Raw genomic sequence first — 21,625 nt, forward strand, 5'->3', positions numbered from 1 at the left:
TTCTGAACATTACTACTTTATACATATTAGTGGAATCCATCTTCAATTTCTCCTCTCACTTTTTCTCTTCCTTTTGCATTTCCTTGCTGTGGCCTGAGGTCACCAGCTCCTTGGGTACAATCAAAACACTTTTGTCATGGCTGCATTGAAGAGTATATTGGCTTGACTGGCCTACCTTCATCACCTCTTAACCTACTAAAAATATTATGCAAATGTTATGCAGTTTCTGTTTTATTACACTGGGCTCCCTCTCTCCTGAGGGTTTCTTTCTTTGCTTGCAAGTTACATACATCATCTTCTGGAATCAAAATTATGTTCCATTTGTGCTTATGACAGTTCTGAGCAGCAACTTTATTTTTTCCTTTTCATCTAGTATCATGGATAAGTGACACTTGTAAATCTGTCAGGTAGTGCCTCCTTAGCATGCTGTTGAAAGAATCAGTAGGCATCCAGACAGTTTTAGCTGCCGAAAAAGGGATGTGCAGAGTTTTAGCACAGCATTCATCATAGCTTAAGTTTCTGTCTATGTCATTAATGTATCTACCTATTCCTTTTTATCTGTGACTTCTCAGGCCATGAAAACGATTCAGAAGTGGATTCTAGCGCACCTGGCTATAAGTGGTAAGTGTGGTTATGGAATATGTATTGAAATACAAGGTCCCCAGGAAAACCAGAATCACTCCTATAATCCATGGGACAAAGCTTATTGGGCTCTGAGTAGTAGCTTCCTACAGCCCCTTCTAAGGCATTATGGGAAAGGGATTCGAGGTCACTTTTCAGAACCTATAGCATCTTCTTCACACATAGAGGAATTAGACTTGGTGACAGAGGTGCCACTGTGGCTTGGATTTAAGAAAAGCCCAGAATCAGAATCCAGTTCTTCAAAAAAGCAAGAGACTTGCATTGGAGTAAAACGTTCTTGTGTAGCCAAAGACATTAGCTTTATCTCATCAAATATATTTATATCACGGTCATATAGAAGATCTTGGCTTGTTATATTCTTCATCTGATGGTCAACAAGTGGAAGAAATCCTGTCAAATTAGTTGCAGGATGGGTGAGTTCAGGATTGGTGGTAGGAGAATTTAATGCAGAAATGGTCCTTGGGGCTATGGAGTCCTTGCTACTAGACCTCTTCTAAATGTATTGTCAGGACACAGCAACATGGCCTCATGGGGATGCACACCTTGACTTACAGCCTGGCTAAAATTATGCTTTGAAGTGCTAAAGAATTCATGTCATCATTGATACTTCCTGAACAGGAGGAGTATCTCCCAGTGAGATGTTCCACAGCTTCCCAGCTGTGATGAAAACAACGGAAATAATTCTTCCAGGGAGACAGATGCGTCAGACCCAGTTAGATGTCTCTCATTTATAGATTCTGCATTTTTTTCCTGCCTCCCACTCAGGTTTATCTGTTATTGTATTTTCATCTTCATTCTTCTGCTGTGGTGACTTTCCCTTCTGGGCTGACACTGCTCATTTTCCTCCTCGCTCTTACATCAGCTGGAATCAGGTACTTGAGCCCTAGGTTTAGGTTTCACGTGTGCCTTTCTCCTCCCCAGTGACCAAAGAACTACTTGTAGTCACTCCAGGGTCCTTGCCTCCCTCCACCCACCCATGCTTACAAATACCTACGTCTTGGGCCGAAGAGGTAGCGGTGGTACCAGGTCAGTCCATGCCTGTGCAGGGGGATGAAGGGAACCCTTAGTACACATACCTCCCAGAGCAGTTGCCCCTCGGCGTCCACCATGGGTCAGCTCCTGGCCTTTGGGGTGCAGGTGGTTTACATGCCCCAACTCTCCTGAGGCCAAAAGGGGCTCAGTTTAGGCAGGATTCCTTGGGCCACCCCCTGAGAAGCAGTTCATCCTGGAGGGAACAGCAGGTAAGATGCCCAGGTCCAAGTAGAGCCTGGTCAAACTCAGCAGGACATGATATTTTTAATAAGCAGCTCAGGTGATTCTTTTGTAATCAGAAGTGTTTGCAAATCACTGACTTTTTAAAAGATCTGAGTTCACTTCCTGTTCCTTCTTAGCAATGAGGCACGGTTAAAGTCATGTCACCTGGAGCTACAATGCCTACCTTCCAGGGTTGTTTTGAGGCGTTCATGAGCAATCTACAACATGCAGCAAATACTCCTCCGCAAATTTTCTCAAGTGCAGCACTTTAAACTGGAAATAACTGGTAAAGAATTCACAAGTGAATGATTTACAAGAAAACAAATTCTGTCTGTGAACAATTAGTCCTGATGCAAGGCTGTTTGTTAACTTCTCAGAAAGTCATATGGGCCTGGTGAAAGCTGTAAACCCAGGTCCCCTTTGATCTGACTAATTAGAGTGAAGCATGAAAAAAATGTTAATTGTTAATTAGTTCTTGGTTCCTGTTTTCCTTAGCATCATGCTTCTCTGCCCTGGTTCACTTAGGCTCTTGAGCACATGGTTGATGCCTCTTCAGAAACTCCATGACCACAGTAAGAGTAAGGTCCCATCCAGCTTGCACTCTTCATGTAGGTAAATGAAAGAGAGCAGGAAACAATTAACCATGTTTTCCTCTTGCTTTTGTATTTTTGTGAAATGCCCAATTAATCATCCTTCATGGTGGTAATATGGTTGAAAATTTCCTAGATAGAGCCTATGGGAGGCCTCAATATATTTTGTAGGAAAACCATTCATAATTGTCAGGGGGAGAGGAAATGAGGCTATTTTAACCAAGTGTCCAATTTGTTTTAATGCACAAACTTTCCAAAATTTGAGTTTTAATTGAATTAGGCTGAAGGAAAAAAATCATTTTCTGATATAATGAAAAAAATATGGGTTGTCCAAAGTAAGGCAGTTTTAAGCATTGTAATATAACAGAGTAATAGAATGAGACATTGGAAAGGATAGTATTAGAGGTCAGTACTATAATGAAAGGTATCTTCACATATGAGATATTGTGGCTGAGTTGAAAGAATCCTGGACTGCAAATCAGAAGACTGTTAACTTCCTGTTGCTAACAGCAATAACACCAGTAATAACAGAATTTACTGAGCACTTATGTGCTGAACATTGTGAGAAGCAATTCACTTTTAATCCTTATCTGTGATGTAAGTTTATTATTGTGTCATGCTATATATTAGGGAATGGAAGCTTAGGGAGAGTAAGGAATTTGCCAAATCAAGGCCATCCAGCACCATGGAAGATCTAGAATAGTAACCTATTCTGTGTGACCACAGAGTTCGACTTAGAGCCTTGTGCTCTATTGCCTCATATTATAACTTCTCATGGTCATAGAGAGGCAGAGATGGAGTGCCGGATCTAGACCTCAGTGATCATGCTCTTATGGAAAATAGGGTAGCGAGAAGAAGGACATGCTTACAGGGCAATGGTTTTAAACTGGTCCTCAAACCAGAGTATCACCATCACTTGGGAAGTACACATTCTTACAATCTGCCCTAGACCTACTGAAAAACAAGCTGGAGGTAAGACCCAGGAATCTTGAGTCTTCCTAAGCTTTTCAAGTGATTCTGGTGTTCACCTGAGTTTGGGAAATACTGGTCTTGAGGACACAATCCAAATTTATTGGCCAACTTGAGTTTAAAAATGCATATTGAGTATTTTACCAAATGTTGAGCTTGGTTTTGGTAACCATGTTTAATTTGTTTTGAAATTTCAGATAATATTAAAATAGGTATAGAATTTTTTAGTTATCAAAAAGAGAATCATAAATTTTTAAAGTTTTGAGAACAATCATTATACAATTCATGGTTCTTTTCTTAAGACATTTAAAATTTGATTAAGGAAACTAAGTAATTAGTTGAGGAAGTCACATTAACCCATCATCAGGTGTGTCAGGGAGGAGGAAGTTCCCCCAACCCCCCACTCCTCTTGAGTTCTTACGGCTGGACTAATAGTAAAATTGACACAAGACCAGATTAACCAGAGAAAACCAACTTAATTCATGTGCATGGAAGACATAAAAGATGTTCAGGGAGAAATGATGAACCAGTCAGTGTTTTATACTTTTTAGAAAATGAAACAATAAGTTTGTGATTAATGGACTGGACAAAGAAGCTTATGTTTGGCTGCACATTATTAAAGAATCTAAACAGACATAAGGCTTGTGGTAATAAATTAGTAAAGAGTGATAAGGCTTATTTATACAGGCTTTTTGGCCTTGGATTCTCCTACTCTAACCCCGTTGGAGCAAGGAGGGCATCACAGGGGAGATTTATTTTCTGCATTTAAGGAGACAAGGGAGGGTCAATGTGTCCTTCTTGCACTGGCTGCTTATCAAGTAATTTTAATGCAAAGTAATCAATATGCCATTATGGGATATTTGGGGACAGCCTGCCCTGAGCCTTGACAGGTGCATACTAATGGAATATAGAAAATGAAAAAGTGCTTATGAGAAGTAGAATGAAGAATTTGGATGAGTTTTAAAAACAGCATTTAAAGATGCAAAAGACTTTTTTTTTTTTTTTTTTTTTTTTTTTTTTTTTTTGCAAAAGGAGATGAAAAGGGATTTCGAGGACAGCACAGTGTCAGGACTGGGGGGTCAAGGGAGAGGGAAGCTGGCACATCTATAATAATAAAGGTGTAATATGCTAATTAGACCGAACAGCCGAATGACCTTCCAGACATCATTCCAGACGTCCTTCCGGATAAAGCTATGGTGGTGGGGACCAAGGCAGAGGCAGTTAGGGGTGATCAGGCAGGCAGGCAGAGAGGTTAGGGGCGATGAGGCATTCAGGTGAGTGGTTAGGGGCAATGAGACAGGCAGGCAGAGGGATTAGGGGTGATCAGGCTGCAGGCAGGTGAGTGGTTAGGAGCCAGCAGTCCTGGATTGTGAGAGGGTGCAGGCTGGGCAGAGGGACCCCACTGGTGCATGAATTCGTGCACTGGGCCTCTAGTCTATAGACAAAGGGACCAAATTGTAAAGAGGAGAATTTGGAAAGAAAGAATGGACCAGTTTGGATTTTGAGGAAACAATGTGAAAATCCTGAGCAAAACAGCACATTAGACAAGCTTTCAAGTAAGAACGTCATGTCAGAAGTGTGTGTGATTTGTATCAGCGAGGATCATTTCAGCTTCAAGGAACTAAAAAAGAGAATTTATTGGCTCATATCACTGAAGTCCAAGTCTTTGGGCCTGCTGTGGATCCTCCCCTTCTTGCCATCTCTCTACCAGAGCTCCTTTCTCAGGGAATTACCCTTCTTGTGACAAAAATCTGGTGACCATGAGCTTCAGGCCTACATAAGATTCTCAGAAACCCAGGGGTGTCTTAGAATTGAACTTCGGGTTTAGATATGCTAGACCAGATCCATGTCTCTCTTGGAAGGGGGTGAATAGAGCCATTGACACCTGAACCTCCTGGGCTGAAAGTGGGAGTGGGGTGGTTCCACTCACTGTACTTTCCAATACCTGCAAGTGTAGGTATTGGAAAGGGGTGCCTAAGTCTTGGGTTGCAAAAATATTGAAGTAAGGAAGAATAGAGAAAAGAAGATAAGCAAAGAGGCTGTTGCCCAGATCCAGGTACAGACTGATGAAGGCCTGACTTGGAGTCATTTCTGCAAAACCAGTGAGGACAAACTTTAACCACCATTGTAAAGAAATAATTACCCTGATTTTTCAAAGAAACATATCTCATTGTCATGCTTGGAGTATAGGAAAGATATTGGTTCGTGCACTTAATAGTCATGGTAAAGTTAAGAAGTTTGGAGATACTGCGAGCCTCACATTTCACCATGGGAGGTTTTGGAGTTGCTAGTGAGAGATCCAAGAGGCACTGTCCATCCTACAGCTTGAGATGTCAACTTCAGACATTCGCTCCCTGTGTCCTTCATCCTTGAATTCTTAGCACAGAGTTGGCAGGGCTTCTGTGCCTTTCTGTTTCCTTTGTTAAACTAGATGTTTTAGGGCTTGTATATCCCTCCCATTGTAGCTAGCTATCAGCATTGAGAGCCAGGCTCTGTTTTGGATTTCCTAACCATAGCCTCACACTCTAATTTCTCAGAAATTCATTCTCTACTGATTTTCTCTCCTTCATTTTATCCTTTGAAATAAATAAATCTCAGGAGGAAAAGTGGCTTTCGAAAATTAAAAATATCTTGATACCTCCTGTCTATATGTAGATGGAAATGTGCAAAACTTTGGAACATGATTAACCCCTATTAGCTAGGTTGAGCCCACAGGGCAGGTGCTTGTAAATGGTCTTTATCTTAATGAAGCAGTTGACTGAGAAACAAAGTTTTCAGCTCATTTTTAATTGGACAATAAATAACTCTGATCTTGGGAAAGTCACTGAATGGTTTGAGAAGAATCTCTAAAAACATTTGGAAAATAAAGTGATACTAAAATGTTAAATGCACCATAGGTTAATAAAGTTTCAGAGTAAAATGGGAATGTTCAATGGTTTATACCAGTAATCGAGAAAACTCTAGGTGGGATTGATTTATCCTGTTTCACTGAAGAAGCTTCCACTGCAGCTGAGAAGAGCAAAGCTTTGCAAGTGTATATGAGCACTAAAATCAGGCAGTGTTTTCACTAGAGTATTAATCATGGTATGAGTGGGAATTAAACTTGACAGCATGACAGAGAAGATGACATCAGAATTATTAAATTGAAAAGATTGCCACTCAAGTCAAATCAGATGTTATTACTATCATCTCTGGCACTCTCAACACTATAAAGAGAGTGGAAAAAATAAGCCCTAAGTTAAACAGCTGTGTGCTTCTCCTCCATTTTTAGGATTGTTGTCATTATATCAGAAGATTAAATATGAAATCAAAGCAGAAAGTCTTATCACTGATTGACTCCTATAAAAATATTAAAAATTTATTAGTTCCAAATGAATTTTCCCTTGACAGTAATAAGTAAAAAGACATCTAATTGCACAAGAGAAGTAACTTATGCTAGTAAATTTGAACCAAGAGTTCTGAAAATGTACCCTTTGCTCTTCGAAGAGGTTTGTTCCTCATGCAACTGTAGCATGAGAACATCTCTAGGGATGACATGAAATTCTTTACAGGGAATTTGGTACAGTTCCTGTAAATAGGAGTGTTCTCTCTTAATTTCTCTTCCTCAACCATGGTGAAGTTAGTAGAGCCCATGTATCAAGAATAAAATCAGTTCTTTCAGACCTCTCTTACCTTGACCTTTCCCTCTCCATAGTCTCAGTCAGTGCCAGTAACTGAAGCCCTTGTGGTTTAGTGATCACCAATTTCCTACCTCACTTTTGCTCCACATTACCATAAATCCTGAATCATGACCCAGTCTGCCTTTTGAGGATACTTCAGTAAGTGGGAGTTTGGCTTAAAGCCCATTAGTAGATTTGGAAAGTAGTTTACTTGTCAAGATGATGAGTGAAACGATCTATCACTAAATTCATACTTCCTTCTGAAGGTTAGTTGTTCAATTTTTCTGGCTCTGCAATTTAAAGCCAGCAGTTAGACTTGAGATAGGCCTTTGAATTTTAGATTGGGGAATGTTAGGATTTAAGTTAGTACAGAGGTTTTTTGTGGCCACCTGCAGCCTGCACACCAGAAATGCTGGCAATGCTATGGCCCTTGCTTCTGTGGACTGCGCTACACTCAGGGATTCCTGGAAAGTAATAACCCTATTTCACGCTGTCCTGTCATTGAAAATGCCTGTGGAATGAGTGACATCTGGATCTCTGTGGTAGCCAGCAGGGCAACTGTTTTCTAAAATGGAGTACAATTAGCCTTTTCACTAACAGATTGCCTGCCGTCCTGCGGTGATTGTACTCAGTCTAGACTCATGAAGATGCACACTCTTTGCTATGCTCTCTACTGGTGAGTAACCCAGTCTGTTTTGTGTAGGAGGGGTGTTTTTCTTTGTCATACAGACAGTTGGTCCTTCTCTGAATTTGGGAGGTGTAAATGCCACTGCACACATGTGTTTTGAAGTGGTGGGTTCTGAAAGAGCCTTGTTTAGGGTCTGTTATATCACATTTCATAATGCTAGTCTTATCAAGGTATCAAGGAATTAAGTTGGCTGAGCTCTCCATCTTTCTCTCTTTCCCTCTATTCTCCCTTTTCCATAGAGTTATTATTCATTAAATATGTATCATGTACCAACCACTTTATAGCCATTATCTTATTTTACCTATACTTTTGCCCTGAGAGGTTTTCTTCATTGGCTTCAGTTGAAAAAACTGAAGCTCAGAAAAGTAAAATAACTCCTAAGATCACTTAGCTGGTAAGCAATTGATCCAGTATTTTAATTCCAGGTCAGTTGGGTTCCTGAAGCCTGAACTCTTTCCACAGCACTACTGGTCTTAACATTGGCTATATAGCAGTATAACCTGGTGAGTTACCAAAAAAAATCCTCAATTACATTTACAAGCTTCTCATATCTCCAGCCCAAGCTTCCTGCCTGGCACTTAGTTGACACATTATACATATTAATTTGATGCCCAGCAGTTTTGAAAGGTAGTAAGCAGTTTATAATATTTGGGTCATGGAGTGACCATATAAACAAGTCCCAATATGGGTGTTGAAAGGAGATACGTCCTTGCTTCTTGTAGTACCACAACTCTTCTCTCTTTACTCCTAACTTCTAAAATGAGCATAATTTCTCTTTATGCCCATAAGTGAAATGTTTTGATCACTCAACAAATGCTTTGAGAAGTATAAAATGCAATATAAATAAAAGGTATTATTATAAAAAATAAAATTATAAGAGAAATATCATATATGATTGACTAGATTCACTAAATCCTGTTAAATAAAATCACAGGTCAGAGTGTAAGAGCTTTTAAGCTGAGAATACAGCTTCGTAAAGAGGTTCTGGGAGCCTCACACCCTAAATTCTGAAGAGAGCCATTAACTCGAGATATATTTTTATGTTAATAAAATATGTTGCAAGGTCTTGAGGCAACACAGTGAAAGTACTTGGAAAATATACTTTTCTCTGTTTGATCTACAATATCTGTTTCTAAAGGCCTATTTTTCTTTTAAGTCTGAAAGTTGATTGAGTTCAACTGCTTTCCATTGCTTTCTTTTACTAACAAATATGAATGTGAGATGGAAAAATGGGGTGCAGTCATTTCATGTTCTAACTTAATACCTAAGGATGATATATGGAGTGTAGAGGCATGACAGTTCATAGTCTCATGATAAATGACTTTCCTGTTTCCGGCCCACGTGATTAGTGTTAATAAAAATAAGAAAATTCTGAACTAATTAATTGGAAAAGGAATGCCCTTAATCTCAGTCAGAGAAACATTTATTTTGGTACAGTACCTTCCTTATGGGTAGCACTGAAAGACAGCTGGGACTAGTAATAGTCCTGCAAGTGGTAACGACAGCTTTTAAGACCAGGTAAATGAACTCAGTCTCCTCTTCATTTGTACTTGTATTGCAACTCTGTCCTATTTATTCAGGGCATAAAAAAAATGCCTAAACAATTCTTGTGTCCTTTGGGATCAGTGAATAAAAAGGAAAAGGATAGAAGGAGAGGCCAAATCCCCCACAGGATCCTCTGTATCCCATTATTATATCTTTCTTTTTTTGTTATCTATTATTTCTTTATTTTTTGTCTCTAGCTTTCCAACTTCTGGGACAGAAACAGCAGTTTGGATTTTATTTGAACTGGTGCTTACTTTTAATTTCATGTTTGCTACTTTTCCTGTTAATGTGGACTGTTTTGTTTTTGTTTTCATTTTTGTGGCTCTCTAAATAGAAGTTTATAATTTATTTCAGCTCTCCAAAGGTTGTATATAAAATCAGAGTCAGTCACTCAAAAAATAAATAAATAAACAAATCATAGCAGATTTCTTCATCCCTTTATATAGCTTTTAAATAAACATGCATATGAAATCATGGAATCATATTATTATACATATATTTTAAGGTCAATAGAGAGCTGAGAGATTATCACGTTCAAACCTTTTGAAGAAACATCAGCTTAGGGAACTGAAGTATCTTGCCCAAGGTCCCTCTGCTCCTGCTTTCGGGCAGCACTGGGACCAAAATCCAGATCCCCTGACTTCAAGGTTATTGCTCCATCAAAGAGATTCTTTAGCTTATGAAATTGAAGAAACTATTAGCTTTGCAAAGCAACAACTCAAGGGTTATGCAGTAGTTTCCTAGATCTTCCAATTGTTAGGTCCTAATGTTATTGTTCAATGACTTCTGCACACTAGTTATGATATGAACATCAACCACAAAACCCTCTGCAGCAAAGAACGTATCAGCTTTGAACATTTTGTTGGCAGACATGTTTTCATAAGAGAGGAGAGACAGGAGTCTTTAAATGATTTGGGTCAGATCATGCATGAGAGTTGTGGCAAAAGGAAAAGTAAAGCCAACAGATCAAGGAAGGCATAGGAGCCACATCAACTGAACAGGTTTCCATTAAGGAAGTTCTGTGCACATCTTCCAAATTCATAATGAAGGACATTGAATCTGAAGCAATATCTACAAAATCACAGGTGTTGAGTCTAAGTAGGGGGTATTGGTGGCAATTTATTTTTGAAAAATTGCACCATGATAAATATCTAAAGACTTTAAAAAATAATCAGAACCATTCATTGCATGGTCTTGGATCGGAGAGCTCTATTATTGAGAGCTCATGTTACTCTTCAGGAAGTAGGAATCTAGGGACTGGTCCTAGACACTGACAGTCTTATGGGGGTCATGTGTCAGGATAAAACTAATTGCAATTAACAGTCTATTAATGATCTAACATGACATAATTATGGCTTTATTTGATAGAGAAGACTTTCTTCATGTGGCTATGTAATAGAATCAGAGTTTATCTAACCTGAATCTGCCTTAGACGTTTCATCTTTGATGGAAAAGAAGGACTTAATATGATAGGGAGAGAAGAAGTCATCGTGATAGTGTTAAGGGTGAGAGTGGGAAAAAGAACAAGCTGCTGGGATAAAAGGGAGAATCACTTCATCAGTTATCCATTACCTGTTCTCAGAATCTCATTAAAATTGTCAAAGGCTGATCTTTCACTTGGATAGGTTTATAATTCTCACTAAACTGGGGTAAATAGCAAAAACAGTTAAAGAATGTTTTTTTCTTTTTATGTTACGTAAAGTCTTGCCCATAAAGTAACCTGCATGCACTTTACTGTGCAAAGCCTTTGATGCAATTCTATGGACCATATATATTAATTAATGTGGAAATCTGCTAACTGTTGTTGAATGCTTTTAAAGCATACAAGTACTTTCAAAGTCCAATACGATTAATTCATAAAACACGTCAATGAGGTATGTAGGTGTTGAGCCTTATTATTGCTGTCATTATCTTTCTTATTTCACAGTCGAGCACACTAAAATGCAAGAAGTTTAAGTGCTTTGCCCAGGAAACCAATAGTGCAGCTAGATCAGGACTGGAGAGCTTCCGGGTGAAAATCCTTTGTCTACTAAAAATTAAGCCAAAAAGACACTATAATGTTTTCATAATTGAGACATCTCTATTCCATATTCTGTTTATTTCTTGAATAATGTTGTAGAAGCATATAATATTTTTCAAACTGATTGATGGTCCATTTATCATTTTTAACAATTTTTGAAAGAAAGCTTTTTCAGGGTGGCCCTTTTTGTCTGTGTGATATTAAAGCTTCTTGGGTTATATGCTTAGTTTCTAACAAACAGCTGGCATTTTATTTATCGGTGAGTTAACTACATATCCTTCTTTGGCTAAAAAGGGCAAATATGCAGTTCATTGAATTGAATGTTGACCCTACGTAAGCTGTGGCTGCCTCCAAAGATTTTGTACAAGAGTCTCTGTCATGTGCTAATTAAGTGCCATTGAATGGATCATCAAGAATAGTCAACCAACTTTTAGTAATCTTTCATTAGCAAAGACACAATTTTAATATTTTCTATGGCTACCAACTTGTTCTGAGTCATTGAGGCAGAGTAGTCCAGTGGGGAGCTAAAATGTTTTCTCCTTTGAAGTTAGACACTCTGACATGTTAGCATTTCTTTCTATTCTATAATAGGGGAGCAAAGTGATCCCTGCTTTCAAGCTGGCGAGATTGCACTTCCACTTGTAGTAACAGATTGCAATGCTTCTCTTCTTGACAAATCTCTTTAGGGTGGAGTGAGCCACCCTGACTGCAGTCATCACATTGGCAGGAATACTCAGTGACCACTGCGGGTCATACATTTTACCCCCCAGCATCTGCTCCCACTAGGCAAATGGAATGGATTTGTATGTATGCTACCCATTTATAAGTGATAGAACAGGGCCGCGTTTTAAAAAATATTAGCTAACAGTCTGTACTATACCAACTTCTGTTGGTAGCAAAAGCACTACTATTCCTACACAGTAATTTCATTGCTGCAGCTGGCCTTTCGGTAGAAACAACACTAAAACAAACAAAAGTCCTCTACCAAAATGGAGGCTGGAGACTCAGTCAACAGTACTTATTGAGCACGGCACAGACGACAGTGAGTGATGGCACTTCCAGGTCCTTGTCTCGTTCAGGATTCCTCCACTACCCTCCACTGACACTTAGTTTCATTAAGAAAGAGAACAGGACCGGTAAACAGCTACACTTGACACCGAGAAAGCTGTATGGGGAGAGTCTGGAAGGCTTGCATTCAACAGTTATGCTGCCACTGACCCAACGAACTTTGTGACCTTGAGCAGGTTACACACTCCTGGGTCTGTTTTCCTATCAGTAAAATAGGAATGATAATAGCTTGGAGGGCTGTTGTGAGGACTAGAAATATTGTGAGGTGCCTTACATAGCTTGGAACATAGCAAAAACGAACAGACCGTTATTATTACTAACAACAATAATGGCACAAGCCAGCTAAGTGCCAAATTGGTGATACAAACATAAATGCTATTGAAGGTCAAAGCCAATTAAATTTATTTAACTACAATGCCTAAATTTGTTCCCCTCTTTGTTTTATTTTAAATTTATCTTTATTGTTGAAAGTATTACAGATGTTCCCCTTTTTTTTTTCCCATTGACTCCCCGCCTCCCCCTACCATCCTTTCCCCAGGCCTTCAGCCCACTATTGTCTGTGTTAGCTTTTGTAAGTAATGCTGCTATGAACATAGAGGATGCATATATTCTTTCCGATTGGTGTTTCAGGCTTCTTAGGATATACTCCCAGAAGTGGGATCACTAGGTCAAATGTCAGTTCTATTTTTAATTTTTTTAGGAAACTCCACACTGTTTTCCATAGTGGTTGCACCAGTCTGCATTCCCACCAATAGTGCACCAGGGTTTCCCTTTCTCCACATCATTGCCAGCACTTGTGGTTTGTTGATTTTATTGATGGTAGCCATTCTGGCAGGTGTGAGGTGGTACCTCATTGTTGTTTTTGTTTCTTTCTAATAATTTGTGATGTGAGCATTTTTTCATATGTCTCTTGGCCATTTGTCCTCCTTGGAGAAGGGTCTTTTTACTAGGTGTACTGGTTAATAATAGCAGATTTTGTAATCAAAGAAAACACGATAATTTCAAGAGAAACATTAAAAATGCTTTATTCAAAGTAATGTCCATCACTAGCTACACATTTCCCCAACTTTCAGGTAATTTGTGGATACCGTCCCAATAGAACTTCTCTTGTTTTGAGGCAAACCATTCAGAGACCCAAATTTCCACTTCTTTGTAGGTGTTTTTTTTTTTTACTTTTTTTTCTTTATTGATTAAGGTATTACATATGGGTTCTTATCACCCCATCCCCCCCCCCTCAGACCCCCATTCATGCTCTCACCCCCCTGGTGTCTGTGTCCATTGGTTAGGCTTATATGCATGCATACAAGTCCTTTGGTTGATCTCTCCCCCTTACCCCCACCCTCCTCTACCTTCGTATGTTTTGAAGTGCTGCTCAGAAAGTGCTTGTGCCATCGATTGGAACAAGTGGTAATCTGAAGGAGCAAGGTCTGGTGAATATAGTGGGTGGGTTAATTCTTCCCAGGCAAGATCTTTTAACGTGTCTTTAACTGGTTTTGAAGTGTGAGATGGTGCATCATCATGAAGCAAAATTACTTTTCGATGTCTTTTGGAACATTCTGGTCATTTCACGATCAAAGCGTGGTTCAAATTGATTATTTGTTGTTGGTAGCGATCAGTATTAACAGTTTCACCTGGTTTTAGAAGCTCATAATACACCACACCTTCCTGATCCCACCAAATGCAGAGCATTGTCTTCTTTCCCAAGAGAAAATGTTGCAGTCAATGTTGATGGTTGACCTGGATCAACCCATGATTTTATGCATTTGGGATTCTATAAATAAATAAATAAATTCACTTTTCATCGCCAGTCACAATTCAATGCAAAAAAGACTTTCTTTCATGCCATTGAAGCAACATTTTACTGATAACTTTTCGGTTTTCCATTTGTCTTTCATTCAGTTGATGTGTCACCCATTTTCCTTCCTTTAATATCTTTCCCATCGCTTGTAAATGATCGGAAATTGTTTGCTGAGCAACGTTTAATCTTTCTGCAAGTTGTTTTTGAGTTTGACATGCATCTTCATCCAATAATGCTTGTAATTGTTGTTCCTCAAACTCTTTCAGTTGACCTGGACGTTCTTTGTCTTTCACATCAAAATCATCACTTTTAAAGCATTTAAACCGCGTTCACAAGTATCTTGAAATGGAGCTTGTTCACCATAAGCTTCCCGAAGTATACAATAACTTTCAGCAGCACTTTTCTTCAAAATAAAGTAATGAATTAAAACTTTCTGCAAATGCTCTTTTTTTGGCATGAAATTCAACATTTTTAAGTGTAAAAATATCTATGATGTTAACACCTTCAGCAAATTTGACATATGAAGTTTTGAAGCTTGTTGTCAATACAACAAAATAGCATACATATCAAATCGCATATATATCAACATATATGTAACTCCATCTATTAAAAACAATCTGCATTATTAACTGGAACACCTAGTAGGTCTTCTGCCCATTTTTTGACTGGATTGTTTGTCTTCCTTTTCTTGAGTTGTATGAGTACTTTATATATTTTGGATATTAACCCCTTATCAAATGTATCATTGGAAAATATGTTCTCCCATACAGTGGGTTCCCTTTTCAATTTGATACTTATTTCTTTTGCTGTGCAGAAGCTTTTTGTTTTAATGCAGTCCCATTTGTTTATTTTTCCTTTGTTTTTCTTTTCTTTTTTTATCTTTATTGTTGAGATTATTACAGATGTCCCTCTTTTTTTCCCCCATAGCTCCCCTCCACCCAGTTCCCACCCCACCCCAGACCCTTGCCACCCTATTGTCTATGTCCATAGGTAATGCATACATGCATATAAGATCTTTGTCTAATCTCTTCCCACACACCCCCCTACATCCTCTTCCCTCTGAGTATTGTCAGTCTGTTCCATTTCCATGCCCCTGATTCTATTCCATTCACCAGTTTATTTTGTTCATCAGATTTTTTATGTGTTTGATTTTTAGATTCATTTGTTGATAGATATGTATTTGTTGTCACTTTGTTGTTCATAATTTTTTATCTTTACCTTTTTCTTCTTCTTTCTTTTCTTAAAGAATATCCTTCAACATTTCATATAATACTGGTTTGGTGGTGATGAACTCCTTTCGCTTTTTCTTGTCTGTGAAGCTCTTTATCTGACCTTCAATTCTAAATGATACCTTTGCTGGGTAGAGTAATCTTGGTTGTAGGTCCTTGCTATTCATCACTTTGAATATTTCTTGCCACTCCCTTCTGGCCTGCATAGTTTCTGTGTGCACAGTCTTGTTGTAGTTGAGCCTTGATTGCTATTGGTGTCACTGGGAGTAATTGACTTCCAGGCCAATTGGTTGTGGGGACCAGTTGTGACTACAATGGGAGAGCTGCTGTGCAGGAGATACCCTTATGGAGCAGGTCTTGGTTCAATGGGGCTTTGGTGCTCACTAAGTCTTCCCCTTGAGTGTGTCACTTATGGATGTAAAGAGTTGTAATCTGGTATGGTCTCACACTGACCACTGGGTACATTGGCTCTTGGGTCTCCAGGGAGGTGCCAAGTCAGCCACTGCCTGGGGCCATCCAGCAGGAGCTACAGAGATCTGCAGATTCCTCCTCTTTGCACAGGGTTTGGAAGTGTCCATGCAAGACCCAGCTGTGAAGCAAGGCAGGCTGGTGCTGGTGCTGGCCTTGGGCCTTTTATTGATAGCTTTGGGGCTCCCTGACCCAGCTGCAGCTTGTTTGACAGGTTTTAGGCTGAGAAAGGACAGCCCATTCATATGCAAAAGCCGCTGTGCACAGCTTGGTCTGGGTTGTAAATTGGGTGGGGCAGGGTCTCAGGGAATCACCAGGGCGGTGCAAACAGAAATGGCTGCCAGTCAGCCCTGAACCAGGGAGATCCCAGCATGTGAACAATGACCACTGTGAGCCCCCCCGTCTGGGAGAAAGCCTCCCCCTGAGTTCCTGCCCCAATGCCAGACAGCCAAGTTTCTCCCTTTATGTGTCTGAGTCCCCCAGAGCCTCACCCAGCACTGGAGCTCAGAGCAAGCAAGAGCTTGTAAATTCAGTTCATGGTACCTGCCTTTTAAGAGGAGCAGTTGGGTCTCCAGCAGCCTGTGTGTCACTCAGCCCCAATCTGTACTGGTTTTTACAGTCCGTAGTTCTTATGCCCTGTAGGGACTTCTTTCCCCAGCTCTGGGACCCTGGGCTGGGGATCTGGTGTGGGGCTGGGACTCCTCGCTCCCCTGGTTGGCCTCCATGGAGGGATATTCCTCCTGATTAAAAAAGCGGCACACCCAGGTGCCAGAGCAGCCCGTTCTGCGCCTCCACACCTCCTGCCAGTCTCAGTGTGCTTTTTTCTTTACCTCTCTAGTTGTAGAACTTCCACTCAGCCAGCTTTCCCATGGTTCTGGATGATAGTTGGTCTGTATTTTACTTGTAATTTTGATGTGATTGTGAGTGGGAGGCAGCAAGCACAGGCTTACCTATGCTGCCATCTTAGTTCTCTGCCTCCTTTGTTTTTCTTACTGTAGGCATTGTGTCAGTGAAAATTTTGCTACATGAGATGTCTGAGATCTTGCTGCCTATGGTTTCTTCTGTGATTTTTATGGTTTCACGACTTACATTTAAATCTTTTATGCATTTTTAGTTTATTCTTATGTATGGTGTAAGTTGGTGATCTAGTTTCATTTTCTTTACATGTGGCTGTTTAATTATTCCAACACCATTTATTGAAGAGACTATTTACTCCATTGTATGTTCTTGCCTTCTTTGTCAAAGATTGATTGAGCATAATGGCTTGGGTCAATTTCTGGGTTCTCTGTTCTGTTCCATTGATCTATTTGTATATGCCTGTTCTTGTGCTAGTATCAGGCTGTTTTAATTACAATGGCTTTGTAATATAGCTTGATACCTGGTAATGTGATCCCTCCACCTTTGTTATTTTTTTCTCAAGATTGCTGTGGCTTTTTGGAGTCTTTTTGGGTTCCACATAAATTTTTGGAGTTTTTGCTCTAAATCTGTAAAATATGCCATTGGTATTTTAATAGGGATTGCATTAAATCTGTAGATTGCTTTGGATAGTATGGACATTGTAATGATGTTAATTCTACCAATCTATGAACATGGTATATTCTTCCACATGTTTATATCTTCTTCTATCTCTTTTACAATACCTAGATGTTTAAACATTGGGCTCATTCATAATTTTTCTTTAGTTCTGTCCCTGAAAATGCACTGTTTTTCATATCTGCCTTCATATTAGCTAGCTCCTAATTATTCACAGTGGTGGAAACCAATATAAATAATTGAAACTCCAAGGAAGAACATGGCAAGAAGTTATTTTAGTCTATTTTCTTGTCCAGTCTTGCCTTTACCAGAATTCTACTAGAAATCTAATATGCAACAAAATGAACTGTGTTTGTTTTTTATCTTTCTTTCCCTATTTCTCTTTTTATCTTCCTTTCACTATTTCTTCCCAAGGTGCTTCTAATGACTTGTGAAACAAATAAAAGATGACTGTCTTTTACTTTGAGATAAGAACAGATTTCCCTTGAATCACTTATAAATTATATAATTAATTGTAGAATATCTGAAAAATAGCCAAACCTATTTCTCTGAATCTAATATACAAATAAAATTGTCAGAGTATTAAAATGCCTCTAAGGCATTGTTCAATTAGAAAATGGTGGTGTTAATAATACAAATTGAGATATACTAAAAATATTCCTATTTGTGTTTTATATGTAACATGATTTTTTTCCTGATGATTTATCTTCCTTCACATTTTGCATAATCTGATGTTAAATATAGTTGGTATTTCCTAAGCAGAATTGACTAATGAGGGGAAAGTGACCCTGAAGGATTGGAAAAACCTTTCTGGAACTGAAAATTTGCCATGGAAAATCCACAGACTTACAAGTGAATGATTGTGAATGGCTATAGATGAAAACTGACATGTTTGGTCACTTGTTTTTATCACTCTAAATATCAGTAAGTGCTCTCTTGCTATATTAGAAAGGGGAGAAAAATCCATCAGTTGTTCTGAAGGTTAGAGTGATGATTGGCAGCCACATACACAAATCTGTAGGGAACTTGCCTACCACACACAGACCCTCCCATTTTGATATTCACCTCCCCTCCCCCAGGTGAGAACTTCTGCATATATCGAAGTATATTGCCAAGAGTGGTTTATTGCAAATGTGGATGTGATAAAGGCTGGAATTAAATTCCTCATAACTGACTAAGGCCGCCTACTATGATGCTTCATTCTTTTACAGGAAGTTTGAGTTAATGGGAAAATACCTACATGTTGAAATAAATCATCCCAGTTCATGAAGGGAGAGAGGAAAAGAATAAAACAGTGGTTCTCAACCTTCCTAATGCCGCGACCCTTTAATACAGTTCCTCATGTTAGGGTGACCCCCAACCATAAAATTATTTTCGTTGCTACTTCATAACTGTAATTTTGCTACTGTCATGAATCACAATGTAAATATCTGCTATGCAGGATGTATTTTCATTGCTACAAATTGAACATAATTAAAGCATAGTGATTAATCACAAAAACAATATGTAATTATATATGTTTTCCGATGGTCTTCGGCGACCCCTGTAAAAGGGTCGTTGGATCCCCAAAGGTGTCGCAACCCACAGGTTGAGAACCGCTGGAATAAAAGGAGAGGGAAGAAAAGAAAAGCAGGAAGATCTGGTGATTTTCCAACAGTGGCTGATTTTCCCCAGGAGAATCCACACTATTTATAATTCAGCATCATGTGTTCATTGAAGAAATTATTTTTCAGACCAGCCAGGGTTTCCTCTCATTAAATTTTGTTACCACTGCAGCAAACTAAAGCAAGATTTAGAAAACTATAGTTGGAAAGTAGAACTAAAAAGTACATGTATAATTGTATTCCTCCAAATAAATCTTTTTAAACTGAGAAAATAACTTATTATTCAACTAAGAAGATTACTAATAATTCTTCTGGCTGTGATCAGTAATATCCTTCTTCCTTATGGAGTGCCAGACTTTAGAGCACCTTGAACACCTAAAGTCTCCTCTAAATGTTAAAAGGCAAACTGAGCTCAGTTAGTCTCACGTCACTCTCTGGTATAGCAGTAATAGGGAGATAGATTCTGGGAAGCAAGTAGTGGCTGAATTTCTTAGCCACTTCGTATTCTCAGTCAATAAATTATTTGCATTGGTAACTCCATCTTCTTCATCTCTGATTAATTTTTGGTGCTTTTGTAAAATCCTAAATTGGGTCTACTTTGATTCTGAAACCAATGAAGAAAACTGCATCAGTGTTTCATCTTAAAAATTAAAATTAACAGTGCTTAATATGAAGTAAGCACTTAATAAATATGGGCTGCATAATTATTGAACAAATATTTTGAAATATTTTCCTTTAGTCCTTTTTAACTATGAACTAAAACACTATATTTTAATCACATCTTATCCAGTTTTTCATTGCTTGATTTTTTCAATAGCTATAATAAAATTAACATTTACCCCATTTGTTAGACATTTTTTTGCAAATACTTTTAATTACAAAACTAATACTAATTGGGTAAACTTAAAAGTATAGGCAAACTAAAATAAGAGGAAAAACTAACCCATAATACTCATTAATAATTTGCCACATATCCATTCACATATCCTACCTAATAAAAGGGAATATGCTAATTGACCCTCACATCGTAACAAAGATGGTGGTGCCCACAGCCAATAAGGAGGGAATATGCAAATTGACTGCCACACCCACAAAGATGGTGACACCCATAGCCACAAGATGCCCAGTCCCCTCAGCCCTGCTGGGGCAGCAGGCGTACGGCAAGGCTGGGCCCACCCCCAGATGAACCTGGCCTTGCTGTGTGCCTGCCACCAGAGTCCCCCAGTCCTCTCAGCCCCCCAACAGCCCAGGGCCGGCCCAAGGCACATACAAGCCTCAGATGGTGGATGCCCAGCCACCCAGGGCTGCCCAAGGCTCAGGTAACCAGGGCTGGCCAAGGCTTGTGCTGCCGGCAGTGGCAGCAGCAGAGGTGTGATGGGGGTGTTGCCTTCCCCTGATCACCAGGTCGCCTCCTGCCCCTGAGAGCTCCTGGACTGTGAGAGGGGGCAGGCCAGGCTGAGGGACCACCCCTCCAGTGGATGAATTTTCATGCACTGGGCCTCTAGAAGACATATAAATAAATATATTAGAGGCCCAGTGCATGAAATTTGTGCACTGGGGGGTGGGGTGTCCCAGCCTGCACCCTCTCCAATCTGGGACCCCTTGGGGGATGTCTGACTGTGGGATCGGGCCTAAACTGGCATTTGGACATCCCTCTCACAATCCGGGACTGCTGGCTCCTAACCGCTCTCCTACCTGCCAACCTGATCACCCCCTAACTGCTCCCCTGTCGGCCTGATTGATGCCTAACTGCACCCCTGCCAGCCTGATCTTGCCCCCAACCGCCCTCCCCTGCTGGCCTGATGGCTCCCAACTACCCTCCCCTGCAGGCCTGGTCACCCCCAACTGCCCGCCTCTGCAGGTCTGGTTGCCCCCAACTGCATTCCCCTGCTAGCCCAATCGCCCCCAACTGCCCTCCCCTGCCAGCCTGATCACCCACAACTGCCTTCCCCTGCCGGCCATCTTGATGAAGTCACATGATGCCACCTAGGCCTTTATTATATAGGATAACTCATTAGATGAAATTATTTGTGCCAGTTAATATAATTTTAATAGCTAAATAGTGCTTGTCTCTATGGACATGACATAGTCATTCATTATGCTATCAATATTTAGTTATTCCAGTTTTCAATATGAAAATAGCATTGTAATATGGACCTTTTTTTGGACCTTCAAAAATAATTTCAAATTATATGATTCTAAGATTTTTTTTATTTTAATAAGATTGGTGAGAGATAAGATTGCAGTCTTGTGTTTACTCCATGTTAATAATCATTACATAATCATATAATAATTTACCTAATTCTTCTTTGACTTACCATCTACAAGTCTTTCTTCCTATGGGGATTTTTTTTTTTTTGAAGGGTGTTCTCTTTAACCAAGGAGTCCCTATGAGAGGTAAGGAGTTTAGTGGCCCACACAAAGATATTCCTGTTGTGGCATTTTCTCTGAGACCAATTAAGACAAGTCTTTTTGGGATGACAGTAAATGGCCTTCCTCTAGGGGAGTTGTCTTGCTATCTCTCCTCCTTAAAAATACCATAAAAGACCCTTTATCTT

At 39.5% G+C, this 21,625-nt stretch overlaps 1 protein-coding gene across 3 annotated transcripts in view; it reads left to right on the top strand.

Annotated features, from left to right (window-relative positions):
* LHFPL6 (LHFPL tetraspan subfamily member 6) overlaps positions 1–21,625 on the top strand; it is a 268,570-nt gene that overhangs the window by 122,349 nt on the left and 124,596 nt on the right. Inside the window, exon 3 of one of the 3 annotated variants that reach the window (XM_036297742.1) lies at positions 573–621. The exons of the other annotated variants lie outside the window; for them this stretch is intronic. Coding sequence (XP_036153635.1) covers positions 573–621 — 49 coding nt within the window. The remainder of the gene's footprint in view (positions 1–572; positions 622–21,625) is intronic. 3 annotated transcript variants of the gene reach the window in all.

This window comes from Myotis myotis, unplaced genomic scaffold, assembly GCF_014108235.1.
Source record: "Myotis myotis isolate mMyoMyo1 unplaced genomic scaffold, mMyoMyo1.p scaffold_m19_p_3, whole genome shotgun sequence".
In the NCBI taxonomy this organism is placed as follows: domain Eukaryota; kingdom Metazoa; phylum Chordata; class Mammalia; order Chiroptera; family Vespertilionidae; genus Myotis; species Myotis myotis.